Below are 26626 nucleotides of genomic sequence, written 5' to 3' on the forward strand. Positions count from 1 at the left end.
GAACCACATTGACTTGTGCCTTCTTACAGAAAGGGGGGAGATAGCTGGAAAATAAATTCATATTTGTAAATGAAGCATTTAGCAATCACAGGACGTCAGGGGTTGGAAGGGACCCAAAGAGATCATCATTCTGTTCTCCCTATGTGATAAATACAAATAGATGAAGTTGGAAATACACTTTGTGAGGCTTGTTCTGTCTAGAAAGAACTGGTGGTCCTGGGTTTTCTGGCTGATGGATTACCACCTGCCAGTTAGCTAGAATTAATTAATACAACTGTAAACACTAGTCTGAACATGTCAGAGAAACACTTATTTTGTGGAGCTTCTAGCTTAGTATTTACTACAATCTTCCTGACCTTGAATTAATTGAAGCAGCTATAGCTAAAGTAAGATCACAAACTGTTAGATTATTAACCTAAATTACACATGCAGGGTCTAATCTTTCAATGTAAGTTAAACTAAATATGAAGGCTCTAATCTTTCAATGTAAATTAAACTAAATATGACATCAAATCAGACAGATAGAATTTTCCAACCCCTTTGCAGTGATATAATGACTGTGCCACAAGCAGGATGGAACAAATGAAATGCATTTGTCTGACAGGGTCTGTGAAACCATGTCCAGCCACCTTCCCAAGCCATTCTTGCTGGGGAGTTGTACCTGTGGGAGGATTGCAGGGGCATCAATTTACAGCTAACAGTTCTCAAGCACATCCTGAGCCCTACTCAAAGCTTTCAATTATTTGCTTGAGAGATGATAAACCATAATATGTTAATATCTTACCTGTAAGCCCAGTCAAATAGCCAGACAATCAGCTCTTGAAAAGTGTCACCTTAGTGATGGCTATCACTGCACTTCCAATCCCTTTGACTGAGGAGGGTTTAATAACAAACATCGAACCATGTATTACACTAAATTACATCTTCCTTATCATGTACTGCCTTTGGGCAGGCAAGTTTATGATTCTGAAAGCTGTATAAATGTAGACACCATAGAAAGTACACATTGTGGCCAACTGAGCAGGGAACTAAATGCTTTCCAGTGAGCTCTGTGTTTTCAAAGCAAGCTGTCTTTTACAAGATAAGAAAGCAGCCACCTCAGGTGTGGGAACAGAATGAGAAGGCAAAATTCTTCCTCTCTTTATTCTCCACTACCACCTTCATAAATCATATCATTAAAGGAGGAGCAAAAATTAGCCTGAAAAAAAGAAAGTAAAAGGACTTCTGGCTACAGAGTAGAGAGTATTGTAGTGAAGCAGAAGTGGGGCTAGTTGCAGGGTGAGAACTAGCTGCGCACCCAGACACCTTGGGAGGGCAATGCAGCTATAACAGCAGCTCTGAGGGCACTCTGAGAAGGAAGAAGCCTTCTCCACACTGAGTTTTCCAGCTGCACCCAGTCAGAGATGCTGGTTTTGCTGGCTAACAGCTTGCAGGATGTAGGAGCAGGTGCCTGGGACACTCTCACTGATGCTTTCATTACCAGGTCCTGGGTAAGCTGGCACAGTCGTCAGAAGAACACAGGCAAGTCAGGAGCTCTAGATTCTGCTGGCTGAGTGCAGTCACTCAAAGACATTGGAAAAGAAAAGCTTCCTCTTTGCAAATTGGGAACAAATGAACTCAAATTTGCCTCAGAAAACACCACAGACTATCAACCCATGTTACGTCTGGTCAGTTTTGCTTTGCTCTGATTTATTCTCTATTTTATACTTTGTCAAACAAGCTGCCAGCAGCATGCAGCAAGCACAAGAGAAGAGTGGGGTTAAGTTGTTTAGCTTAATCTTTGCTGTTATTGTGACAGCATGAAACCAAGTCTCTTGTAGATCAAGAACCACGCTGGGCTTTCCAAGATCAGAGCACAATTTTCAGTGCACCAGTTTCATTTAAAATATTACTTTTTCATGATTATTGACTTAAGATGTGCCAAGAGGGGAGAAATGGGAAATGAAACTGAGGCAGCTCTGAAATGAAGCTGCCCATACCAGTAGTCAGATTTTCAGGTAAAGAGATCAAGAGGAGTAAATGGTTTGTAAATAGTGTGTTCAGGGAAGGAAATGGTATCAATTTCTTGGGTGTCATTTCATGTGTTATCACTGGCAATGGGAATAAGAGGTTTTGATTTTTAAGTATTGTGCCTGGGCAAGCTTTTCCTTTTGGAAAGTGTGTAATTTGCTTTCCTCCCTGCAGCCAAATCACCTTGGTTGTTCATTTGAGTGTGACGTATTTATCAAGCCAGAGCCGACTGATGTGCTGCCATCTCAAATTCCACACGAAATCACTCACGTGCTGGCCAAGGTTTTGGAGCAGTTAGAAGACCAATTTTGTGTACTTTTAAATTAACCCTCTGTTTGTTTGCTGTCAGGTCCTGCACCGAGCATGGAGAATGACCAGTCTCCCACTTCAGCTGGACAGGACATCCAGGGGCAGAGCGGGGACAAATCTGCCCCTGGCTCCCAGGCTACTGCCGCAGCCCCCACGGAGCAGCCAAGTGCCCAGCCCGAAGCGGCTGTATGTGACATCTCAGAGGAGCTGAGCCGGCAGCTGGAGGACATTATTAAAACCTATGGGTCTGCCACGAGCCTGGTGGAGAAGGAAAGTGCTGCTATGGGGACTGACAGGCCTGAAAAGGGAGAGCTGGGCAGCGTGGAGGATATGGAGTATGAAGACGCAAATGAGGAGACTGAAAAAGAGAAGCTGGCTCCTGGGGATGCTTCCAGAGCAAAGGAGCCCAGTGGCAGCAAGGAGCAAAAGCTGGAGAAGAAAATCCTAAAAGGGCTAGGCAAGTAATTATGTACTTACATAGCTCTTCTGCACACATAAATAAAACTTCTCTTGTCCTTGCCCTTTCCCATGTTAAGCCTCTGACAGGAGTGATAGAGACCTCTAGTTACTACTGAAAATGACAACAGAACTTTTCTCTAATAGCTACTTTCAGTAATTACCCATCAGATACATGTGAGCTGTATCAGCCATTAGTCCTAGTAAAAAGGATGATTTCACATCATTCTGATATACTATTGGGCCACCCAAACTGCTTAGCCAAAGCTGTAAGCCTGATGACACACTGAACAAGGGAAACTGGAACTCATTTGCACCACAGTAATTTTTTCCTTCCCTTGCATCCTTTGGTGTGACTTCTCCCTGGTCATAACAATGCTATATCAGAGAATCAGAGAATCATAGAGTGGTCCTGGAAGGGACCTCCAAAGGTCATCTAATCCAATGTCAGCAGGGACATCCAAAGCTAGACCAGGTTTCCCAGAGCCCCGTCGAGCCTCACTTTGAATATCTCCAGGGCTGGGGCCCAACCACTTCCCAGGACAGCCTGTTGCAGTGTTTCACCACCTCATAGCAAAGAACTTGTTCCTAACATCCCATCTAAATGACACGGCACTCTGTAGAACAAACTCGCCGTCATGTCCACGTTGTTTTTCACCTCCCCAAGCCCTGGGCTATATGAAATAAAGCAGTATGCTCAGTGTCTGTAAGCACAGCGCTTAGAGAGCCCCCTGGCCACGGCAGAACTCGGTTAGCTGAGCTAGGAAGAAGTCTCGGCGAGCTTTCGTGAAGTATGTGGCTTCTTCTGGGCAGCCACTAGAGAGCAATGTAGTTACATCCCAACCTAGAGAACGTGTAATTGATTTCCCTTCCCACGTTTGACTCCTGCCAACCTTCACGCCCCCCCCCTTTGCATCAGAACTGAGACCCAACCCTCGACTAAGCCTATAGAAACAATACTGCAGGACGTTCTTAGAGAAAAGGAACAGAGCAGGGATTTTCCCCCCCTAAATTTCTCAAACGTCCGGGAGAAAGAAAGTTCCTCAGTATCTATTGCCTTGGCTTTGGTACAGTTATCAGTCCCTCCCCAAGATGAGTGAAAACACTACCAAAGCACAGTTCTCCAACTGTACTTGCAGTAATTTTCACAAATTACTTGCAGTAATCTTATTTCTCTTCAACTTATTTATACAGGTCCTGTATGAAGAGCTTAGTGTGAAATAGTGGATTTTCTCCATAGGCAGTACTGGACTGCACTAAACTTAAAGCAAAAGAAGAACAGCCTAAAGTAGAAGGCAAATCTGCTCTCACAGCCTCGGGAAGGAGCCACAGCCATCCTTACCTTCAGGGGCCATAGCCCCCTCACAGCCAAGCCCCTGGCACCACAGCCATCCTTACCTTCAGGGGCCATAGCCCCCTCACAGCCAAGCCCCTGGCACCACAGCCATCCTTACCTTCAGGGGCCATAGCCCCCTCACAGCCAAGCCCCTGGCACCACAGCCATCCTTACCTTCAGGGGCCATAGCCCCCTCACAGCCAAGCCCCTGGCACCACAGCCATCCTTACCTTCAGGGGCCATAGCCCCCTCACAGCCAAGCCCCTGGCACCACAGCCATCCTTACCTTCAGGGGCCATAGCCCCCTCACAGCCAAGCCCCTGGCACCACAGCCATCCTTACCTTCAGGGGCACTTGGTATTTGAAGAACAAGCAGTGTTCAAGCTCCAGCCCCTACTCAGGGCTGAAAATTAATGCCAAGAAGTATCAGAAGAGAAGCAATTCATAAATGGCTATGCAGTGAGTTAGCTATATATGCCCAAATAGCTAGACTGTCTGGTGTTCCTACGCTCTTCACCAAGCCAGAGGACTGATTTACACCACGGTCAAGTAGCCCAGAATGGACTGGCAGCACCTACTGCTCTCTGATTGTTTCCATCCACACTGTAGTCTCTGTACTTAACATAATCTTCCTTATGTCTTTTAAGGATGGAGCAGCACAGGAGCTGAGTACAGCTTTGATTGATTTTCACCTGCAAAGTGATACAGTTTCTGAGCCTTTAGGGTCTAGGCCCTTTCCATCCTATTTCAGTTAAATGGGCCATATATGTGACTCGGTCATGATGCAAAACCACTTCAATGAAAACGAAATACAGGACAGAAGTGTTTGACAGCCAATGTTTTTGCTAGAAATCAGCACGTTACTGAGGTCTGAAACAGAAGAAAAGGCAAGCATTTTTATTCTTATGGGAAGAAGAAAAGCCCAGGAATTAATAACAAAGAATATCCCCTTCCTTCCAAAAATGCCTCATTTCTCCCTTAAGTTTTACAGCTCTGTGCATCAAACAACCAATTTCATAATGGCTCATCAGCTACAAAGTGTCTCTATCATCAAATTTCTGCTGCTTTTTTTTTCCTTTCTAAGGGAAGGAAGCCACCCTACTGATGCAAAGCTTGAACAAGCTCAACACCCCAGAGGAGAAGCTGGACCTGCTGTTTAAGAAGTATGCTGAGCTGGTTAGTACAGGACTGGTTCTTTTCCGCGCACACTGTCTGTACAGGAAACAATAAAAGCTGCCTGCCACGCAGTATGCTCAGACCTCATGCAGTAGTTCTATGAATCCCTAAGTGCAAATATACCCAAATATCATTCTCAGGGTCAAACAATCAATTAGGAATGAGGAGAAGGAAAAAGAGCAAAGGTGGTGGTGGTGAAGTAAAAGATGAGGCAGAAAGGCTGAGTTAAAAAGTTGATGAGACAGTAGAACTTGGGAGGTGTTCTGCTGGAAAGCAGCTCTATGGAGAAGGACCTGGTGGGAATCTGGTGGACAAGAAGCTATCCATGGGACAGCAATATGCCTTTGTGGCCAAGAAGGCCAATGGGATCCTGGGCTGCATTAAGAGGAGCATGGCTAGCAGATGGAGGGAGGTTCTTCTCCCCCTCTACTCCGCCCTGCTGAGACCTCACCTGGAATATTGTGTTCAGGTTTGGACTCCCTAGTTCAGGAGCCTTTCGGTCTGGTGATGAGAAGACTCAGAGTGGAACTAATCAATGTTCATAAATATCTGAGGGCTGGGTGTCAAGAGGGAGGGCACAGGCTCTTCTCTGTTTCACCCTGTGATAAGACAAGGGGCAATGGATATAAACTACAGCACAAGAAGTTCCACCTCGACATGAGGAAGAATTTCTTTACTGTAAGAGTCACAGAGCACTGGAACAAGCTCCCCAGAGAGGTTGTGGAGTCTCCTTCTCTGGAGACTTTCAAGGCCTGTCTGGATGTGTTCCTGTGTGACCTGCACTAGATTCTATGGTCCTGCTCTGGCAGGGGAGTTGGACTCAATCTCTGGAGGTCCCTTCCAACCCCTAACTTCCTGTGATCCTGTAACATTTGTACTTAAAGGCAAATTTACCAAACTGATCCAACACTAGGAACTAGTGTCTAGGCTTCAGCCTTCACCTTCTAGAAGGAGTTTCACATACCTCTGTATATGGGTATTGCTTTAAATAATGTAATTGTAGTTTAATCAGAATGAAAATAATACAGGGCTTAGTATAAAATGTTAGGAAGCAAAATATAGAGCACTGAGCCTGATCAGGCTGAATGCTTTGATGACTCTTTCCTGAAGGACATTATTGTCCATCATCAGCAATGCCCCTACACAGATGGCATCCCTGGTCTCCAGCATCTCTTTTGCTGTTGGTTTTTTTCCAGCAGGTTCCTGGGTATATAGCAAGCTGCTTCTTTTTCAGGAAGCTGCAAAAGAGAATGAACGACTACTGTGTTATCTCATGATCTGGAGAAGTCTCACTGCATAAAGCACTACCCACTGCTCCAGTTCCTAACACTGAAGCAAAAATAAAAACCTCACAGCTGTCCTGCAAAGAAACTCAAACCAAAGAAGAAAGAGATGAAATAGTGTGACAGCAGTATTAAAAATTATGTTCACCCTCCCACACTGCAGCACACTTGGGAGTGCCACAGAAAGCAGGCTTGGGAGGCTCTCCAAGTGGCACACTCCTCTCTGATTAGCACTGACATAGCAAACATTTCCTAAGAGGTTAACAAAGTGTGAAGACTTTCCCAGTACTAAAATAGCTCATTTTCTTTACTCTTCTGTCCCTCTTGGTTTCATTTTAATTCCCTCTTCCTTACCCAGCTTGAAGAACATCGTGCTGAGCAGAAAAAGCTCAAGTACCTGCAGAAAAGACAGGCCCAGATCACCAAGGAGAAGGACCAGCTGCAGAGTGAGCACAGCCGAGCCATCCTTGCCCGCAGCAAGCTTGAGAGCCTGTGCCGGGAGCTCCAGAGGCACAACAAAAACCTGAAGGTGAGTGGTGAAGGTGAAGGTACTTGGCAGTGGGGGAAGAAGATGCTGGTGCCTTTCCATCTTGTTCTAGTACCAAACCAAAGAGATGTTTGCATCGGTACGTGCAATATATCACACATATATATGCTCTAATCTTCAGACCCCTTTACACCAAGACCCCTTTATTCCTCATTTGGATATTTCCAAGAACTTTTGGATATTGAGTTTGCCCTCACAAGTCCTCCTTGCATTATCAGGGAGCTCAGTGCAAGGCTGTTAGCACCACCACTGGTGGATACTAATGTGGAAGTCATTTGCATCATGAGAATCAGTTAAAAAAAAAGACAATTTTTAAGGAGTGTCAGGAGGTTAGTATCTATGTGCCATGCCTGCCTAGTGCTTGGTTCATTGTGCCATTTAAATGTGACATTTATAATAGCATTATGCTTCTTGACAGATGTTAGGTTCAAGAAGCATATTGTCATCAGTAAGTTTGTAGATGGCGCCAAGTTAGGTGGCAGTGTTGATCATCATGAGGGTAGGGAGGCTCTACAGAGGGACTTGGATAGATTGGATCCATGGGCCAGTGTTAATGGGTTGAGCTACAATAAGGCCAAATGACGGGTCCTGCAGTTAGATCACAACAACCCCAAACAACGCTACAGGCTTGGGGCAGTGTGGCTGGAAAGCTGTCTGGCAGAAAGGGACCTGGGAGTTCTAATTGAGAAGCAAGTCAATATCAGTAAGGGTGTGTTCTAGTGGCCAAGAAAGCCAATGTCATTGTGGCTTGTATTAGAAATGTGACTACCAGAAGCAGGGAGGTGATTGTCCCCTTGTACTTGGCTCTGATGAGGCCAAACCTCCAGTACTGTGTTCCATTTTGGGCACCTCATTACAAGAGGAATGTCGAGGTGCTGGAGCAAGTGTAGAGGAGGGCAACAAAGCTGTGAAGGGTCTTATGAGGGAACTGGGGCTGGTTAGTTTGAAATAGAGGAGGCTGAGGGGAGACCTCATCACTGTCTGAAGCTACCTGAAAGGATGATGTGGAGAGGCTGCTGCTGATTTCTTCGCAGAGTAAATAGTGATAGAACAAGAGAATGGCCTCAAGATGTGACTGGTTAGGTTTAGACTGGACATTAGGGAAAAAAAATTTCATAGCAAGAGTGGTCAGGCATTGGAATGGGCTGCCCAGGGAGGTGGCTGAATCGCCAACCCTGGATGTGTTTACAAGTCGTTGTAGTGGTTACAAGTCATTGTAGTGTAGCCTGTTACCGAGGCTCTCCCTCCGCTCATCTCGCATTGGACTGTGGTGTAGTCTCACCAGGGCAGAGCAGAAGGGAAAAGAACCTCCCTAGACTCGCTGGATGCACCCCAGGATACCATTTGCCCTCTTGGCCACAAGGGCACATTGCTGGCCTCTGGAGAATTTGCTATCTGCCACTAGGACTCCAAGGTCTTTCTCCATGGAGCTGCTCTCCAGTAGGGCAATCTCTAAAGAGTGCAATTTTGTTTCACTTAGGACTGTTCTGAGAGGACCTAAAGCAGAAGAATCCATCAAATGTTATTTTTAAAATGTCCTGCTTAAGTGATTTTTATTTGGGCTTTGGCAGGACAGAGAAGCTGATTTTTGAGCACTTGAGATGAGCACATTTGATAATGTTCCAAAGAGTGGAAAAGAAAAACTGTAGGAGATTGTGTCATTTCAATAGCAAAGGAGAAAGTTAGCCTGTCCAGATCACGAACCAGCTCTGACATGTGGTACATTACATGCACATCACGTCATGTAAATGTAATCTTTGCTTATCTGGTGTGTGGAATTCCTATTAACTGGAGATTGGTGTAGCCAAGTGGTGATGAATATGCAGTATGGAGCTGTGCTGAAAATCCACAGGGCAGATGAGAGAAGAAACATTTCTGGTTACTATTAAATACTGGCCTCAATATCTGACTTCCCTACAGCTCAGATTATTTCCTTGCAGCTAACACTTCACAGCAGGGGAAAAAAAAAAAAAAAAGACATTTAATTCTCTCTCCAAGAAAAGTGGAATAAATGTTCATTAAATAGCAGAATGCATTCCCACTGCAATAGAGTAGCTCTGCTAAGACCAGCAACTCCTTTCTCTGCGTGCTGTTCACGTTCACAGAACCACAGAACCTTAGAGGTTGGAAGGGACCTCCAAAGAGCATCAAGTCCAACCTCCTTGCCAAAGCAGCATCACCTAGGGTAGTCTGCACAGGAATGCATCCAGGCAGATTTTGAAAGGCTCCAGGGAAGGAGACTCCAAAACGTCTCTGGGCAGCCTGTTCCAGTGCTCTGTCACCCTCACTGTAAAGAAGTTTCTCCTCATGTCGAGGTGGCACCACATGGCGTGCAGAGCACTGAGGCACTGAGGAGTTTATGTCTTGGTGCAAGGCAGAGGTAATGCCTGCAGGTTTCTGCAGAGTGCTGCAGCCACACAATCAGCTTTCTGCTCACCCTGCTCCTCTCACACACACCCACTCTTAGTCTGTAACTGGGATCTCAAGGATTTAACAAATCACTGCCATTTTCTATGTGATTCAGAGGAGTTTCCTGGGAAACACCCCAGCCTGGCAGCAAATACCCTCCTCAGATAGCTTTTCCTCTGAAGCAGAAAGATCAAGAGAAATACAGTGCCTGCAATTAAATGCTTCCTGGCTCGCTGTCTTTGGCCATGAATCTTTGTACTGCCTCTGTGCTCTGTATAATTATTCCTCCTCAGAAGACAGGAGGAGCAGGAAATAAAATCCTCTGAGTAACACATGGATGTGCGTTGGAGTTTTGCATGATTGCCACTCTCAAGATGTCTCATTTCACCTTGTAATAGAACTTTTCAGTGTGACATACCCACAATCCATAGTTTTTTCTTTATCTTCAGCTGAATTTATTACTCCAGAGAGCTTTAAATCACAGCAGTGATGTATTATAGCATCGTTGGTCCACTGAAACAATGAAGAATTTTTCAGGTAGGGTGTTTGGAAGCCATAGAAAAAGATCTTCAGACACGTAAGATGGATTTCTCACCCTGACTTCTGAAAGTGAAAGCACTTGGTGGTTGTTTTCTTTGCGCAGGGTTGCACCTATGCAACCCAGGGCTAAGAGGCAGGAATAGTTTCTTGAAAAGCTTAGTATAGGTAAAATGGAGTTCTGAATTGACTGAAACCACCTAGGAATTCAAGTGAAATTTGGCAAGGTTTTGAACAAAAATAAAAAGGACCAGGCTGTTTGTAAACGTTCCCTCTTAAAAGGAAATTTTCTCTTTCACTTTGGAAATGCTAAAGCAGTGAATTTGAAACACCTTCAGAGTAGCATTTTTACCTCTTTTACTTTGAAAAGCATTTCTTCTCCAATGTTATAGTGAAGAGTCAACCAAAAGCTAACTAAACTCAAACAGAACACAGTTCAATTTTTGGGCAAGCAAAATGTTGTAGGGTACCTACACCTGTAGCCAGGTGGGGGGTGGCCTCTTCTCCCAGGCAACCAGCAATAGAACAAGGGGACACAGTCTCAAGTTGTGCCAGGGTAGGTATAGGCTGGATGTTAGGAAGAAGTTCTTCACAGAGAGAGTGATTGGCATTGGAATGGGCTGCCCAGGGAGGTGGTGGAGTCATTGTCCCTGGGGGTCTTCAAGAAAAGCCTGGATGAGGCACTTAGTGCCATGGTCTAGTTGATTGGATAGGGCTGGGTGATAGGTTGGACTGGATGATCTTGGAGGTCTCTTCCAACCCGGTTGATTCTATGATTCTATGAAAAAATCATTCCCACTAATTAAAAAATAAATAAATTAGCTGCTCCTTCATCTTGATGTAATTTTTTCACGTGCCTAGTTTCCAACAAGTGCCCCTCCCAAGTAATTTGCCCAGCTCCATCTGCAATTCTTTCTTCCTCTTAAGAGTGAGAGTCCTTACGGGCTTGTACTTTGGTTTGCTCCGTTTGTGGGTATGCACAGGTCTTTGTGTGTGAACTGCAGAGCACAGCAGTGCTGCACGGTGGTGCCTTTGCACTACAGTACTATTAGCACTAATAGCTACAATACCTTCCTCTCCTCATTCAAGGCGCTGCCAACTCTGTCACTTTCCACTCAGCAAAAGGACAGACCTTGAAGGGTGGTTGTGCAAGATCAGGCTCGTGTTGTGCATGCTAAGTAGAAATTGGGCCATTTGGTATTCATCTTACTTTAAGAGTAGGACCGGTATCAACACCTTCTATGTCACATTTCTGATATAAATTATACCTCATTAGAGTCAACTAAGGCTTTATTCAAGTATATTTATAGCAAATATCCATATGCAGTATCAGAGGGTTTTATGCAAATGAATATGCTAGCTGGAAAAGGTTTCAGCTATTAGACTATGTCGTTTGTATGCCATGGAGTGAGTTCTTAACATAGTTCTGGCATGACTTGTAACTGCAGCAGATATGGTCCTAGCCACTATACATCAGAATTACATGCCCCAGAATGGCAAACTGCCCTGAAAGCAAAAGAAGCAGGGAATAAAAAGAGGCCAAATTTCTGGATCCAAAGCAATGACTCCAGGTTCTTTCTGCATGAGAAATCCAAAGCAGAATTTCAATACTTGTTTAAAAGAAAAGGTTAAAAAACAACAACAACAACAAAAACTGATCAAACAAAGAAAAAACTTAAATCCATTAATCTTTCTCCAGGCAAAATTTGGATTCTTTGCTTTGATTCTGTAAGAAACAGCCCCTAAGGTTCCCTCAATGCCACTACCTAATAAATGAGCTCAAATGTTGGCGTCAGTTAAGAAAGTTAGGGAAGGAGAAATGAGGAATTGGGAAGGGTTTAATAGAAAGTGATGGATTTCTCTTAAAAATTAAAATCCCCAAACCCATAAATTCCACACGAGGCTTCCTAGTTAAAAGGAGATGTTTTAAAGGGTGAATTATTTTTAATTCAATCAAAGAGAATTTCACTAGAAGAGCTTTTTACTACTTCCACTGACTATCTTCTTCCAAAGCAAAAGCAGTGCTGCAGTATCATGAATCAAGACATGCATGTATGTCGTTTTTTCCAGGCTTGCTTTGATCTGAAACCCTGCTCTATATCCATCTTTATAAATGCAAATTTTTTAGTTTCCCAATGTTTTCAAGGCTGCTGTGTAATTTGCTCTGTAAATTTAGAATCATGTCTAATGCTCAAGCAGATGAAAGCAAGAAAATCTCCAAAGAGGAAGGCAAACATGTATAATCCTTCAAAGGAAAGCCTTATGCTACTCTGAAACAGTATCTTTCTGGAACTTCTTATTATGCATCTTACTTAAGTGCCTGTGTTCTCTCCCATTTAACAACAGGAGGAAACAATTCAGCGGGCACGAGAGGAAGATGAGAAGAGGAAAGAAATAACTAATCATTTCCAGGGCACACTGAGCGAGATCCAGACTCAGATCGAACAGCAAAGTGAGAGGAACATGAAGCTTTGCCAGGAGAATACAGAGCTGGCAGAGAAGTTGAAAAGCATCATTGACCAGTATGAACTGCGAGAAGAGGTGAGAGCAACACTCTGGCTGCCCATGGCGACAGGCAGCAAACTCAGCTTCCCTGAGAGGAAGCAGAAAGCATTGCCAGCCTGCCCTCCCTGCTGGCTATCATTTCAGTGTCTCGTGGAGGTAGTGAAGGTAGTGAAGGTAGCCCCTACCACACTTAGTTCTCTGAACAGGACTTACTGTGCCAGAGTCTGCATGGAAAACTCCACAGGCAAGGAGCTGTATGGGCCAGCACCCTGCTGTGGCATACACGCAGCCTTGCTGCTGTGGGAAGAGGGACTAAAGCATCCAAGCAGCAAGGTGTCTGAGCTGCCAGCCAAGCTGTGCCCCAGGCCCCTTACAGTACCCCAACAAATCCATGAGGTCCTCCCCCAGCACCTCAGTCCTAATTTTTGTCAAGTCACTACTAAGCACCAACCAAGTCTCATCTTTTTGGACAACTTGCTCTGCTGGTGATGCCAAGTACACAGGTTGCTGAGAAGGGCTCTAATGTAAATGCTTTGACCCTTCCCCAGAAGCAGAATACTCTGCTGAAGGATGAAGGAGGCCCTGTCTTTTAGAACAGATTCTAGGCACAATACTCAACATAAGCTCTAGATAATAGACAGATGGGAAATTAGTCCTTCTGTAAACATTACAGTTGGTCAGAAAATTTGGATAGGCCCTTCCAGTAAAATACCAAACTACCATTTTATTTTATCTTCTTTTGTTTTATTTTATGGCAAATGCTAACAAATATCACAAGCCTTTTTATTGTATCTAAATACATTTAGTGTGAGCCTCAGTGCAGCCAGACATTATCATACTGCATAAAACATAAGTAATCTGTCCTTCCAATCTGGAACGCCTGACACAAGACATGCACTTCTGGGCCCCTCAATTCAAGAGAGATGTTGAGGTGCTGGAATGTGTCCAGAGAAGGGCAACAAAGCTGGTGAGGGGCCTGGGACACAAACCCTATGAGGAGAGGCTGAGGGAGCTGGGGTTATTTAGCCTGAAAAAGAGGCTCAGGGGTGACCTCATTGCTGTCTACAACTGCCTGAAGGGAGGCTGTAGCCAGGTGGGGGTTGGTCTCTTCTCCCAGGCAACGAGCAACAGAACAAGGGGACACAGTCTCAGGTTGTGCCAGGGGAAGTACAGGCTGGATGTTAGGAAGAAGTTCTTCCCAGAAAGAGTGATTGGCATTGGAATGGGCTGCCCAGGGAGGTGGTGGAGTCACCATCCCTGCGGGTGTTCAAGAAAAGCCTGGATGAAGCACTTAGTGCCATGGTCTAGTTGACTGGCTAGGGCTGGGTGCTAGGTTGGACTGGACGATCTTGGAGTTCTCTTCCAACCTGGTTAACTCTATGATTCTATGATTCGACTTCCAAATCAGTTACATCTTTCATGAGGCCTTCTGATGAATGAGGGAAATGTTCATTCCCATCTTGTGGTTTCAATGAGAAGAAAATGTAGATCAAGGGAATGCACTCAGAATATTTGCTCCAGTGAATTTTATCTAAATGAAGCAAGAGCAAAGAGATCTATCAGCAACATTTACCTCCTGAAGGTCACCATAGATCCAGACATTTTACACACCAGAGGAGGTCTTTGGTTCATCTGATCTGATCTTCTCTGCATCCCCACTCAGGTACCAGGCCCAGGCCCTCCAAGCTCATGCTGTGCATGTGCAGCCAGAACACCAGAGACGTGCAGGGCTTCCATGTACAGAGAGGACAGCATGAGCTGTACGCTTGCTGTCAAGTACTGGAGGTGCAATGTGTCTATGCATTTATGCACAGAGTGGCTCAAATCAACTGGCCACTTAGTAGCTCAAAAACCCCACACCCCTTGCATACATATTATTGATGAGCAATTATTTGACCTTTAGTTCTGTTGGATTATATTGATCACTCCACATGTAGATCATCAAACTGGCAAAGATGCTAAGGCTCTTCTTAGAGCTTAGGACTAGTGCCTTAACCTAGTGCCTTAATTATAAATGAATAAGGGTTTTTTTCACAGAATTCCAGTCTAAAGGATAAACAATTTCAGATTGGTCACAGAATAATAACGAGATATGTTTATCTAATTCCATTGACCTGCTGGATATCTTATGTTTTGCTGTACAAAGTTGCTTTCTCTCTCTGGCTACCTTCTGCTTGGCTTCTGGCTGTTTCTATCTCTTCTCCTGACCTTGTATTTGCCGTCTGATTCTCTTTTCTTTTGGCTTTACAAAAGGTAATGGTAGGAAGGTAGAGGCAGTGTGCTGGTGGTGAATAGTCTTTCAGGACTTCTTTGTCTCCAAAAGTGGGGAGAGAGCTAAAATATTATACAAGAGGGTATTGTGTTGTTATTGATGTTTAAATGTATATAAATTTGCCTTCTCCTGATGCAGACCAGGCTCTGGTTTGCTTTCTGGGCTGCCAAGTGCACACTGCTGGCTCATGTTGAGTTTCTCACCCACAAGCACCCCCAAGTCCCTCTCCTCTGGGCTGCTCTCCAGCCAGTCACTGCCCAGCCTGGTTTTGTGCTTGGCATTGCCTCAACCCAGATGCAGGACCTTGTACTTGGTCTTGTTGAACCTCATGAGGTTAGCTTGTACCCACTTTTCCAGCCTGTCCAGGTCCCTCTGGATGGATCCCTTCCCTCCAGCCTGTCTGCTGCACCACACAGCTTGGTGTCATCAGCAAACTTGCTGAGGGTGCACTCAGTGCCTCTGTCTGTGGCACAGATAAAGATGTTGAACAAGACTGGTCCCAGGACTGATCCCTGAGGAACTCTGCTTGTCACTGGCCTCCACTTGGACACAGACCCATTGACAGTCACTCTTTGAGTTTGGCCATCGAGCCAGTCCTTTATCCATCTCATGGTCCACCCATCAAACCCATGTGTCATCAGCTTGGAGACCACAAAGTGGTGTAGGACAGCATCAGAGGTCTTGCTCAGGTCCAGGTAAATGACATCAGTTGCTCACCTCTCAACTGTTAATGTTGTGACCTGTTCATAGGAGGCCACCAGATTTGCTGGGCAGGATTTGGCCTTGGTGAAGCCATGCTGATTGTTGCATCCAGTAGTAGTTGCAATAGGTTGTGAGTCTTCCTGTCCTGCAGTATTTTTGTCTCATGAGGGTTCCAGTAGGTAGCTGTACATGCATGAGCATGAAAGGCTGTGTACATAATGAAGCCTCCACATTCAGCAGAGCTTTTTCTTGTTTTTTTTTCTTACAGCACCTTGATAAAATATTTAAGCACAGAGAACTTCAACAGAAACTGGTGGATGCCAAGTTGGAGCAGTCTCAGGAATTGATGAAGGAAGCCGAGGAGCGACATCAGAAGGAAAAGGAATATGTACATATCCTTCTAATCTGTCTTCTATCTAACTTTAGGCCAAGATGAGCTCTGTATGCTACTTTGATAATATATTTGGTAGCTGATATTTGATACACCATCTTCCCACATATGCACATTTAAACAGAGTGGAGAACAACATGAGATTGAAGTGAGATAGCTGAAGGCCAGTGATTGCCCAAGCTCTGAGCCTCCCAAGATGTCCTTCAGTGGATCTGCTTTTGCCATTTGAGGAGGTCTGAGGAGCTGCATGCTGTAACAGACCCTCCTCTTCTCTTTCGTAGAGCTTACCCTCCCAACATCGGTCTGCCAGTTCCTCTTCCAGACAGTAAGAATCTGGGTGCATTTAGCAACCTGCTCGCATGGTAGAGAGAACAGCTCTAGCAGGCAGACGTGGAAAAACATCCCTGCAGGCATGGCCAGGATGAGAGGAGGTCACCTCTCCCTGGTCTCCCACATTTTGGAGCTCCATCAGACCAAAATAGATTTTCTCATGATGCTTGGGATTTTCACATCCATCCCAAAAGATCAGAGTTCAACACTGGCACCTTTTCCCTCTTCCCAGTGGTGGCAGCAGCTGAGACTCCTCGAGGAGTACAACAGGCTCTCATCGTCATGTGATTACCCCTTGAAGGCTCACTTTGATGTCTTCCTATGCAGTTCTTCCATGTAGAAATCTTTACCTCTACACAAAACAAGCTGTCCCCTCCTGCAGTCTCTGTGTCACATCTCAACAGGCAGCTCACCTCATTGCTTGCACAATGTGCAGCTAAGGATTCTGATTGTCTGTGTAAGGAGCACTGTGTGGCTTTTCCAAAGAGTCAACTTTACTTAAGGATGCAATTTTATTATCTTTCCATAACTGCTCAGTGTTAGTTGGACTTCCTCCCTACATCAGGCCCCCCAGTTTAGGAAGGACACTGAGATCTTGAGCGTGTCCAGAGAAGGGCGACGAGGCTGGTGAGAGGCCTCGAGCACAGCCCTACGAGGAGAGGCTTAGGGAGCTGGGGTTGTTTAGCCTGGAGAAGAGGAGGCTCAGGGGTGACCTTATTGCTGTCTACAACTACCTGAAGGGTGGTTGTGGCCAGGAGGAGGTTGCTCTCTTCTCTCAGGTGGCCAGCTCCAGAACAAGAGGACACAGCCTCAGGCTGCGCTAGGGGAAATTTAGGCTCGAGGTGAGGAGAAAGTTCTTCACTGAGAGAGTCACTGGACACTGGAATGGGCTGCCCGGGGAGGTGGTGGAGTCGTCGTCCCTGGGGCAGTTCAAGGCAAGGTTGGATGTGGCACTTGGTGCCATAGTCTAGCCTTGAGCTCTGTGGTAAAGGGTTGGACTTGATGATCTGTGAGGTCTCTTCCAACCTTGGTGATACTGTGATACTGTGATCAGAGATGTTTAGTGATGTGCAGTTAATTGCAATTTAAAGCCTTTGTAGCTTTCTAGTATATGATTAGGAGGTATTGAGCAGTTTTCTACATAATTGGAATTTGCCATTTCTGGCAGAAAAAAAAAGAGAAGCTTGATTTTTATTAACCCAGTCCCTAAATCCATGTCATTAAATAAGAATGCATGTTCTGGGGACTGTTTGGTGGGGTTTTTTTCAGTCCTGAGCATGATGTGACTGTCTGGGTCTCGAGCAGCTGTTACAGCTCCAGTAATACAGCATAACATCACCACACTTGACTGAAGTGATGTTTTGTAAACACCACATGCAATATTTATTCATTTCTTTGTATTTAAGCCTCCTTGTTACAACCTCATAGCCTATTAATAAATGTGTCAGGTTTCCTGATTCATTTCTCCCTATGAGGAGAGGCTGAGGGAGCTGGGGTTGTTTAGCCTGGAGAAGAGGAGGCTCAGAGGTGATCTAATTGCTGTCTACCTCCCCTACCTGAAGAGAGGTTGTAGCCAGGTGGAGGGTTGGTCTCTTCCCCCAGGCAACCAGCAACAGAACAAGGGGACACAGTCTCAAGTTGTGCCAGGGGAAGTATAGGCTGGAGGTTAGGAGGAAGTTGTTGCCAGAGAGAGTGATTGGCATTGGAATGGGCTGCCCAGGGAGGTGGTGGAGGCACCGTCCCTGGAGGTGTTCAAGAAAAGACTGGATGGGAGACTTAGTGCCATGGTCTAGTTGAGTGGCTAGGGCTGGGTGCTAGGTTGGACTGGATGATCTTGGAGGTATCTTTTAACCTGGCTGATTCTATGATTCCCAGCTTGGTGTTTGCAGATGACCTCAGTCTGCATGCTAGTCTAAGCAAGCCTCTCTGCAGCTTGCTTCCATTAAAGAGGAGTTTATGAATTCTTGGATTTTCACTAGCTGTAGAAGCTATGTGGGTGAGTAGGAAAGAAGAAGGATTTAATTAACAGACAAAAGAATCAACATTTCTTTGTCTTCTCTGTGGTTCTATTCACCTTTAACTTCCAATGTAAGAGTAGGCTCTTGCACAGTACTTCTATTTATATTGTATTTTCAATTTTCAAATATGCCTTTGGAAACTAAATGCTCTGTACCACGTGTTTGGGTAGCACTAAATACTCTGTCTTGCCTAATTCCTCTAACTACATAAATCTGAAAGCCACATCACTCCTTATCAAGGTAGCACTGGCATAAGCACAGGTAGCTAGAGGACAAGAATTTCCAACTGATAAGCTAGAGACCTAACAATTTTCTCTCTGTTGCCCAAAACACAGCTCCTGAACCAAGCTGCTGAATGGAAGCTCCAGGCCAAAATGCTAAAGGAGCAAGAGACAGTCCTGCAGGCACAGGTGAAGTAGGAGAGGTGATTGCATGGTGTGCCTTTGTTTCCCAGCTTTTAACCCATGTGGCATGTTCCAGGTAAAGTATCCAAACCACTTCCTATGTATTCCTTCCAACCCCATTCTGCATCTCATAGACCGTTGCAAAGAAAACAGGCTGTTTTCAACCCAACCATAAGGTAATGTCCATGCTACAAACCCTACTGTGGTGCAAGAGTTTAGTCTGGAGGAGAGAAGGCTCTGGGGAGGTCTTGTTGCAGCCTTTCTATATTTTAAAGGGGACTTATAATAAAGATGGAGTCAGGCCCATAGTAGTAAGAGAAGGGCTACTGGTTTTAAACTAAAAGAGGGTAGATTTATACTACATGTAAGGAACAGGTTCTCCAGGGAAATTGTGGATGCCCTATCCCTGCAAGTATTCAAGGTCAGGATAGACAGAGCTTTGAGGGACCTGATGTAGTGAAAGGTGTCCTTGCCTAAGATAAGTGAGTTGGACTAAATGATCTTTAAAGGTCCCTTCCAACCCATTTTATGGTGTTACGAGTGTTTACAGTACTTAACCACACAACAGTATGAGCACCTTGGCTTGATTATTCACCATGACTACATTCAGGCACCTTCCTAATCCAGCAAGGTACTGGAGTGCATACTTATCATTAAATATGTTTTGCAAACTGATGTGCTTTTCTGGTGTGGAGTGTGAAGGCAACATTTTCATTAATTGTAGCAAAAGCTCTGCCTGCTAAGAGCTTATACAAAGGGACCTCTAGGATTTCAGTGAAGCATTCAGTAAAATAAAAACGTCAGGTAAAATTTACCCTAAGAGTCAGGCTGGAGTGAAAGGCACTAAAGCCAAGAAACTGCACTTCTAGAGCAGTGCTGTATTTGACCTTGAATATGAACAACACTCTGGACTTTCACATCAAAAAGAGACTGCATCAGTAGACTTTCTCAGACTTATAGAAACAGTCATGTAGATTAATCTTTGATAAATCAGGACAAGGGGCAGTGGGTGGAAGTTCAGGCATGGGAGGTACCATGTGAACATGAGGAGGAATTTTTTTTCACTGTGAGAGTGACAGAGCACTGGAGCAGGCTGCCCAGGGAGGTTGTGGAGTCTCCCTCTCTGGTGATGTTCAAGAACTGTCTGGATGCATTTCAGTGTGATCTGCTCTAGGTGATCCTGCTCTGGCATGGGAGTTGGACCAGATGATCTCACCAGTTCCCTTCCAGCCCCTGATATTCTATCATTCTATGATTCTATGATTTTATGACTGATCTGTGTGTGAGAATGATTCCCCTCAGCAGAGCTTTGGGGAGAGTGGGGTAGGGTAGTGATGTCAGTCCTTATGCCCCTCTGCAGCTGCCCACCTCCTCACCTATCAGAAACCCCCCTCCTAGCCCTTGCTCACAGTTAATCATACTGGTAAGTTGCTCCAGCTCTGCCTGCAGAGTTTGCTCTGACTACAGAGGTGTTGGACTAGATGAGGTCCCTTCCAACCTGGGTGATTCTCTGATTCTGTGATTCTATGCTCATGCTGGTTGTCTAATTCTTACCTGTTGAGTAGCCAAGAAAGGTTAACATTAAACTGATAACCTGGAAACATGTTAAGAGGGGTACTGGTCCTTTACATGTTTTCCAAAGGCTAAGTTAAGCTGGTAACACAGTGAAGGTTATCACATAAACTGCTGTTGACCCCAGTTTCACAGGTTCTGCAATCAAACCTCAAAGGCCTCCAGCTGACTCTCTTCCAACTGCAAACCTGCTCCAAATTTTCTCAGAGTGGTTTTAATTAAATTTTTATGTTTAACTAGAGAGAGTTTTGTATGCTGGCAGAACTCTGTAGCCAGTTTAATGAAACTGAAGGTATTGATAAAAGCTAGAATGCACTAAGCATACATTTGAAACTGTAAAACTGTTTTTAGACCAATCCAGTCAAACAAGTCTGCAAAGGCACTGATTAACAAAATAAAGATGTGATTCACCTCCTGAAATGAAACATGCAGTTAGGGGTTCTGCCCAAGTGTGAGAGCTCTGTCACTTACATAGCAGTCTCAATTTGGAATTACTGGGAACAAGAACATTATTATCAACATCCTAATCATTTGCATTAGGGTAGCACCAAAGGGCCTCTCTCATGGACTAGATGCCATTGTGGAAGGTGTTGTGCAAGCACAGAGCAGAAAAAGCATAAAACATTCCTGGATGCAAACAGTACAGAACAAGTAGATACTGAGGGGAACAGCCTCAGTAATTATGAGAAGACACTGGTCAATAAGATAGTACAAAGCTGTAATCATAGAATCAGCCAGGTTGGAAGAGACATCCAAGATTAGCCAGTCCAATTTACCACCCAGCCCTGTCCAGTGAACTAGACCATGGCACTAAATGCCTCATCCAGGCTTTTCTTCAACACCTCCAGGGATGGCGACTCCAGCACCTCCCTGGGCAGCCCATTCCAATGCCAATCACTCTCTCTGGCAACAACTTCCTCCTAACCTCCAGCCTATACTTCCCCTGGCACAACTCGAGACTGTGTCCCCTTGTTCTGTTGCTGGTAGCTCTCACTGCCTGCTAATAGTGAGGAGATGACAAACACCCACTGCTTTCTTCAGATGGAAGGAATCAGGGCACATCAGCTTCATGACAGCATGTCTCTGGGCAGCACAGCATGCCTGAGAGAGCCAAACCCAGCCCTCCAAATGGTGACAGGGATCTGGCACCAGCTGAGGTACTACGTGAAAAATTAGGTTGTGCATTCCAGGTGCTGCACCCCCTCCCTAGGCACTGCACACCCTTCCCAGGAATGTTGCTTAGGTGGAGATTTTAGCTTTGTGCTTTGAAAGAAAGAGAGAAGATAAAACTTAGCCAGAACCTTTAATTTTTGGTAGTCAGTGTAGTGCAGGCACTGGGCTGCGACAACTGAGAAGAACATAAGGGCTGAAGAGATGTCCTGACTGTAGCACTGTCATGGCATGGTGATGATGAGGTGCCCCCAGCTTCCCAAAGCCTTGCACTTAGAAGTTCCTTCCTGGGAGCAGCTCTCTCCCAGCTTTGTCTTCAGTGGGCAGCAGTCCTCATATCTCTAACTGGAGAGCATAAGTGCATGTTCCTAGTGAGAGACAGCTCTCAGAACCCATTCCCAGCCACTATGAAAGCATTCATGATTCAAATCTAAACTGCAGAAGCTATTCTCAAGTTGTGCTGGGGGAGGTATAGGCTGGATGTTAGGAGGAAGTTCTTCCCAGAGAGAGTGATTGGCATTGGAATGGGCTGCCCAGGGAGGTGGTGGAGTTGCCATCCCTGGAGGTGTTGAAGAAAAGACTGGATGAGACACTTAGTGCCATGGTCTAGTTGATTGGCTAGGGCTGGGTTGGCCTGGATGATCTTGAAGCTCCCATGCCTTTACTCAACTTGGCATGGAGGGGCTGCAGCCAATACCATACTCTCAGATATTGTGTCTCTAACTACCTATCTTAAATGTAGCTCAGGCACATCCACAGAACACTGCCAGTTATGGCCAGGAGAAGAGGCATCATAACTAGCCAGAATCAACATGAATCACAACATAACTATATGGGGGTGTTTAGCCTGGAGTAGGGCTTACTACTCAAGCATATCTTTGAACCACACGGGCCCTCACCTTGAGTTAATCTCACTGTCTGGTCCATTAGTAGTCAGACCAGCTCAGGTTACTCCCTGCCCATGAAGATGGCCCAGGGATCCTATTATTTTCCACTCTGTGGGTCATCTTAGGATGATGTAGATGTCAGACACAGTTGTGCACAGAAAAGTATACAGGTCTTGTAAGGAAAGGCAGAGCCTGGAAATCTTTGCAGACCTTAATCGTATCCTCTTCAAGTCCCCACACAGTTACCAAGGTAAATGTTTTCAGGATTCTCCACTTCTAGGGAATTCTTTTACTCCTGAGCCCCCTGTGTAGAGACAGCATAGCTGCAACATTCAGGAGAATAAGGGATCCATAATTCAGAGAGCTTTTTAAAATCACATGCCTGGGTCTTCCTAGTTTTACTCAGTTGCCCTTCTGCAAGAGAGAGGAATCACAACAGTTTGCAGCCTTAAAAAGATGGAGAGTTTCAGTTCCCTGATGTTGGTGCTTCATGGTCTCCAAACAGGAGCTAATTTCCACGTCCAAACACAATACTTATTATCTTCTACCCAAGTGAAAGTACACTGGCCTGGAGCCTCTGAAATGACTGTGGTTTTTTTCTCTCTTAATGCAGATCACTCTCTACTCTGAAAGGTTTGAAGAATTTCAGAAAACTTTAACCAAAAGCAACGAAGTGTTTGCCACATTCAAACAGGAGATGGAGAAAGTGAGTAGCAGCTCACACCTGGACTCTGTATTTCAGACTTAGATTTTGAGCCGTCTCACTGCAATCATTTTATGGGGATGGGACCATTTTTGCACATTTTGGAGAACAATCTCACTAGCATCCAAATAAGATCTGGGGCATACTCAGGCAGGGCTGATACCAGCATAGACTTCAGCACTGCAAGCCAAACATTTCATTTTCCCTTTAAGCTAAAACCAAAAATGACTGGAAGAATAAACAGTTCACCTAAAACCAAGGCAGACCCTACAGAGACAGCAAAGGGGTAGTCTGGAGCTGCATTTGTCAGCCCGTGGGTTCAGCAGTGCCCACAGCCGTCTGGGTGCCTGGAAATGACACAGAAAGGTTGACACAGGCTGCGTGGCCTTTCCACTGGAGTGTGTAGGCAGAGATGAAACTCACCAACACCTTCCCACCACTGAGCCCAAGTGATTGTTTCCTTGCAGCTGGGGTACTTATTTCTGCAACGAAACCTAAATACATTCAGCTGTTGTATCTACTTTCTTAATGTTGTGCTCTGCCACCCAGGCTCAAAACTCTGATTCAGGAAACCTCTGATGAGCTCCACAGACAACTCAGTCTGCAAAAACCCAAAGGGAAAAATGATGATGTTGGGCTAGTAGTGTGTTTTGGAAGTAGTATAGAGGTGACTAATCCAGAGGCAACTTCCTTGACATCGCTGTCTCAGAAGATAAAAGCCCTCCTTTGACTTGACAGCAATCTAACACTGTGGTCTGGTAGAGTTGAACAGAGTAATGCTGCCCTTTTTTTGCCTTTTGGGTTTGTGATTTTTTGTGCTCTGGTAGCTGGCTGCACTTTTAACCACATAATCAGCTGGTCCTACTTTATGACCACAGACTGGAGGCAGAAACTTATATGGCAGCTACACAAAACTAAATCCATCCCTTAAAACATTTAAGTCATTGCTTAGCATGACCACTACGGATACTGGTAGAAGAGTTATGAGCACAATGACCTAAATAAAAGGGCTGCCCTAATTTCATCTGCAGTATGGAATTTCTGTTCTGATTCAGCTTTTCCTCCTACTTATATAGATGACAAAGAAAATGAAGAAATTGGAGAAGGATACTGCTACCTGGAAATCCAGGTTTGAGAACTGTAACAGAGCATTACTGGACATGATTGAAGAGGTGAGCTGTGTTTTTCTTCTCAGGATGCACCCATTTCCCCACATAAAGCTTTAACTACGAGGTGAGATGAACCTGAAACCACCGGAATTCAATGTTCTTTTGTTTGTTTGTTTTCCAAGCTACCTTGATAATTAGATGCCTTTTAAAAAGAATTAAAAAAAATAAATCTCAACTGCTGGGGCTTTGAGATTGTGCAGAGACATCGTCCATAAGGAACCGAATTATGTAGCTGAGTTTTAAGTGCTCTAACAATGTGTGATTGTTAATGCTGTCACACAGAAGCAAATTTGGTTCGCACTACTTTCTTTCCATCCACCCAGGCAATTAATGTGCTCTAGCTAATGAGCTTCAAATTCACATCTTCTGTTAACTGCCTCTGTAGGCAAACTCTTAAGAGCCAAAAGTGAGTACTGTAGCTTACCATAGTTGTAAACACTCGGTCACAGGGGCATTGCAGAGGAAATTCATAAGCATGTTGGGACTCATTCAAATAACATAGGAGGCTGCATGAAGTTTCACCCCAAACTTACACTAACCTTGGACCAAATCTTTCTGGTTAGCTTTGCAGCTCTGTGCTATTGCTCTTTCTACAAGCTGCAGTATCACTGGGTGTAGAAGCAAGAAAATGTAACAGTTCAGGCTGCTCTCACACAACCCAGAATCAAAACATTCAAAAGGTATAATACAGCTTGTTGTCACCCCAGATTCACACCCATGCCCACCAGAAGTCGAGGTAGGCTTTTGGATGTTTATCTACATGGACATTCACTATGTTTTTCCATCTCTACAGATCATTAGCAGGTATTGCTGCAAATATTTTTGAGTGAAATTGGTTTGAATCTGTATGGATAATGCTAATATGCTGTAACAGAGGTGAAGTTCCTCTTGGAGCTTCAGTACAAAAGACCATAGTTATTATACAGCAGTTGGTTAAAGCCAGCTACCTGGTAGAAGCCTGTGATGTCAAATTGTTTCCTGACTGACAGTTCCACTAACGAGTTGCATGCATCATACCTCAGTCTCCACCTTTGTCTGATATCTTTTGCCACAGAAAGCCATGAGGACCAAGGAATATGAGTGCTTTGTGCTGAAAATCCAGAGGCTAGAGAACCTTTGCCGAGCTCTGCAGGAAGAGAGGAATGAACTGTACCAGAAAATAAAGCAAGCCCAGTTCCCTGAAGAGGTGAATGGAAATGGCATGTTAGAAGAAGAAGATGCTGATACAAGCCCTTCCTCTTTGGAGCAGGAAAGCATTGAGCTGCGCACTAATGATGAGGCCATGCTGAAGGAGCTGGCTGAAGCTTTCAGAGTGTCCCACAAGGCAGAGTCATCCCTCCCAAGCAATAGCAGTAATCCAGAGACCTGTGATGGTCAAACATGTAATGCTGTCCTGGCATCAGATCTCCCCTCTCCTCTCACCCCACAGCCAGAGGCCAGGAATCACTGTGAGCAGCCCAGCACGAGCACAGCAGCACTCACTGAACACATGCCAGGACCCACTGGGACCATGCCAACTCCCACTGAAAATATGACAACACCCACTGAGAACGTGCCAAAGCCCACCCAAAGCATGCTCGAGCAGCCGGAAAAGGTGCCAACACACAGAGAAAGTGTGTCAGTACCTCCCAAGAACATGCCAGTGCCAAAACCAATTGAAACCATGCCAGCAACCCCTGAAAACGTGCCAATACCTGCACAAAACATGTGCACTTTGCTTGGGAATGTGCCAGTACCCACAAAAAACCCACCAGAAGTTGCAGAACATGTGGATAACCCAGCAGAGCAGTCTGTACAAGGTCAGCCCACAGAGCAAAAAGGGGACACAGATATGGAAGCAGTGGATTGAAGACACTGGTGTGTCCAGGCTTGTCCTCTATGAACCACAGCTCTAAATAGAATCACAGAATCAACCAGGTTGAAAGAGACCTCCAAGATCATCCAGTCCAACCTAGCACCCAGCCCTGTCCAATCAACTAGACCATGGCACTAAGTGCCTCATCCAGGCTTTTCTTGAACACCTAGATAGATACCTTTTTCTTTGTTTTTAAAAGAAACAACAGATGGGTGCTAAAACACACTGACACATCTCGAGGCAATTGTGATGCACTTCCCCTTGCTACCACTGTCCACTAATAATGGATTTGCAAACTTTGCTGTCCTTCATCTGCTTGAAGCATGGTATTTTCTTAATGACAGAACAAGAAAACGAAATTAGAGAGTTTTTTTTTCTTTTCCCCAGGCATAATGAGTCACCTCATCCAGCAAAATAATGCTAAAGTGTTGGACTTTCAATGTTAAAAGGAAAAAATAATCAGAATTCACATACCTCTGTTTAAAGATTCAGAATTAATTGTGTCTATTTGGTATGATGCTGCATACAAGATGGTCTGCTTGGACACGTGGTGATTGTAATAATAAAATGAGGTGAAAGGCATCT

At 44.9% G+C, this 26626-nt stretch overlaps 1 protein-coding gene across 1 annotated transcript; it reads left to right on the forward strand.

Moving 5' to 3' along the window:
• The first annotated feature begins 1599 nt into the window (after nucleotides 1–1599).
• Nucleotides 1600–26035, forward strand: TXLNB (taxilin beta). Its single transcript, XM_064169244.1, has 10 exons — nucleotides 1600–1667; nucleotides 2360–2776; nucleotides 5196–5287; nucleotides 6929–7099; nucleotides 12410–12604; nucleotides 15811–15930; nucleotides 18617–18691; nucleotides 22928–23020; nucleotides 24094–24189; nucleotides 25241–26035. Exons 2-10 carry the CDS (start codon nucleotides 2374–2376, stop codon nucleotides 26033–26035), a joined length of 2040 nt encoding a protein of 679 aa, XP_064025314.1. The 5' UTR covers nucleotides 1600–1667; nucleotides 2360–2373.
• Nucleotides 26036–26626: the final 591 nt, after the last annotated feature.

The sequence above is a fragment of the Pogoniulus pusillus genome, chromosome 31 (genome assembly GCF_015220805.1).
Source record: "Pogoniulus pusillus isolate bPogPus1 chromosome 31, bPogPus1.pri, whole genome shotgun sequence".
In the NCBI taxonomy this organism is placed as follows: domain Eukaryota; kingdom Metazoa; phylum Chordata; class Aves; order Piciformes; family Lybiidae; genus Pogoniulus; species Pogoniulus pusillus.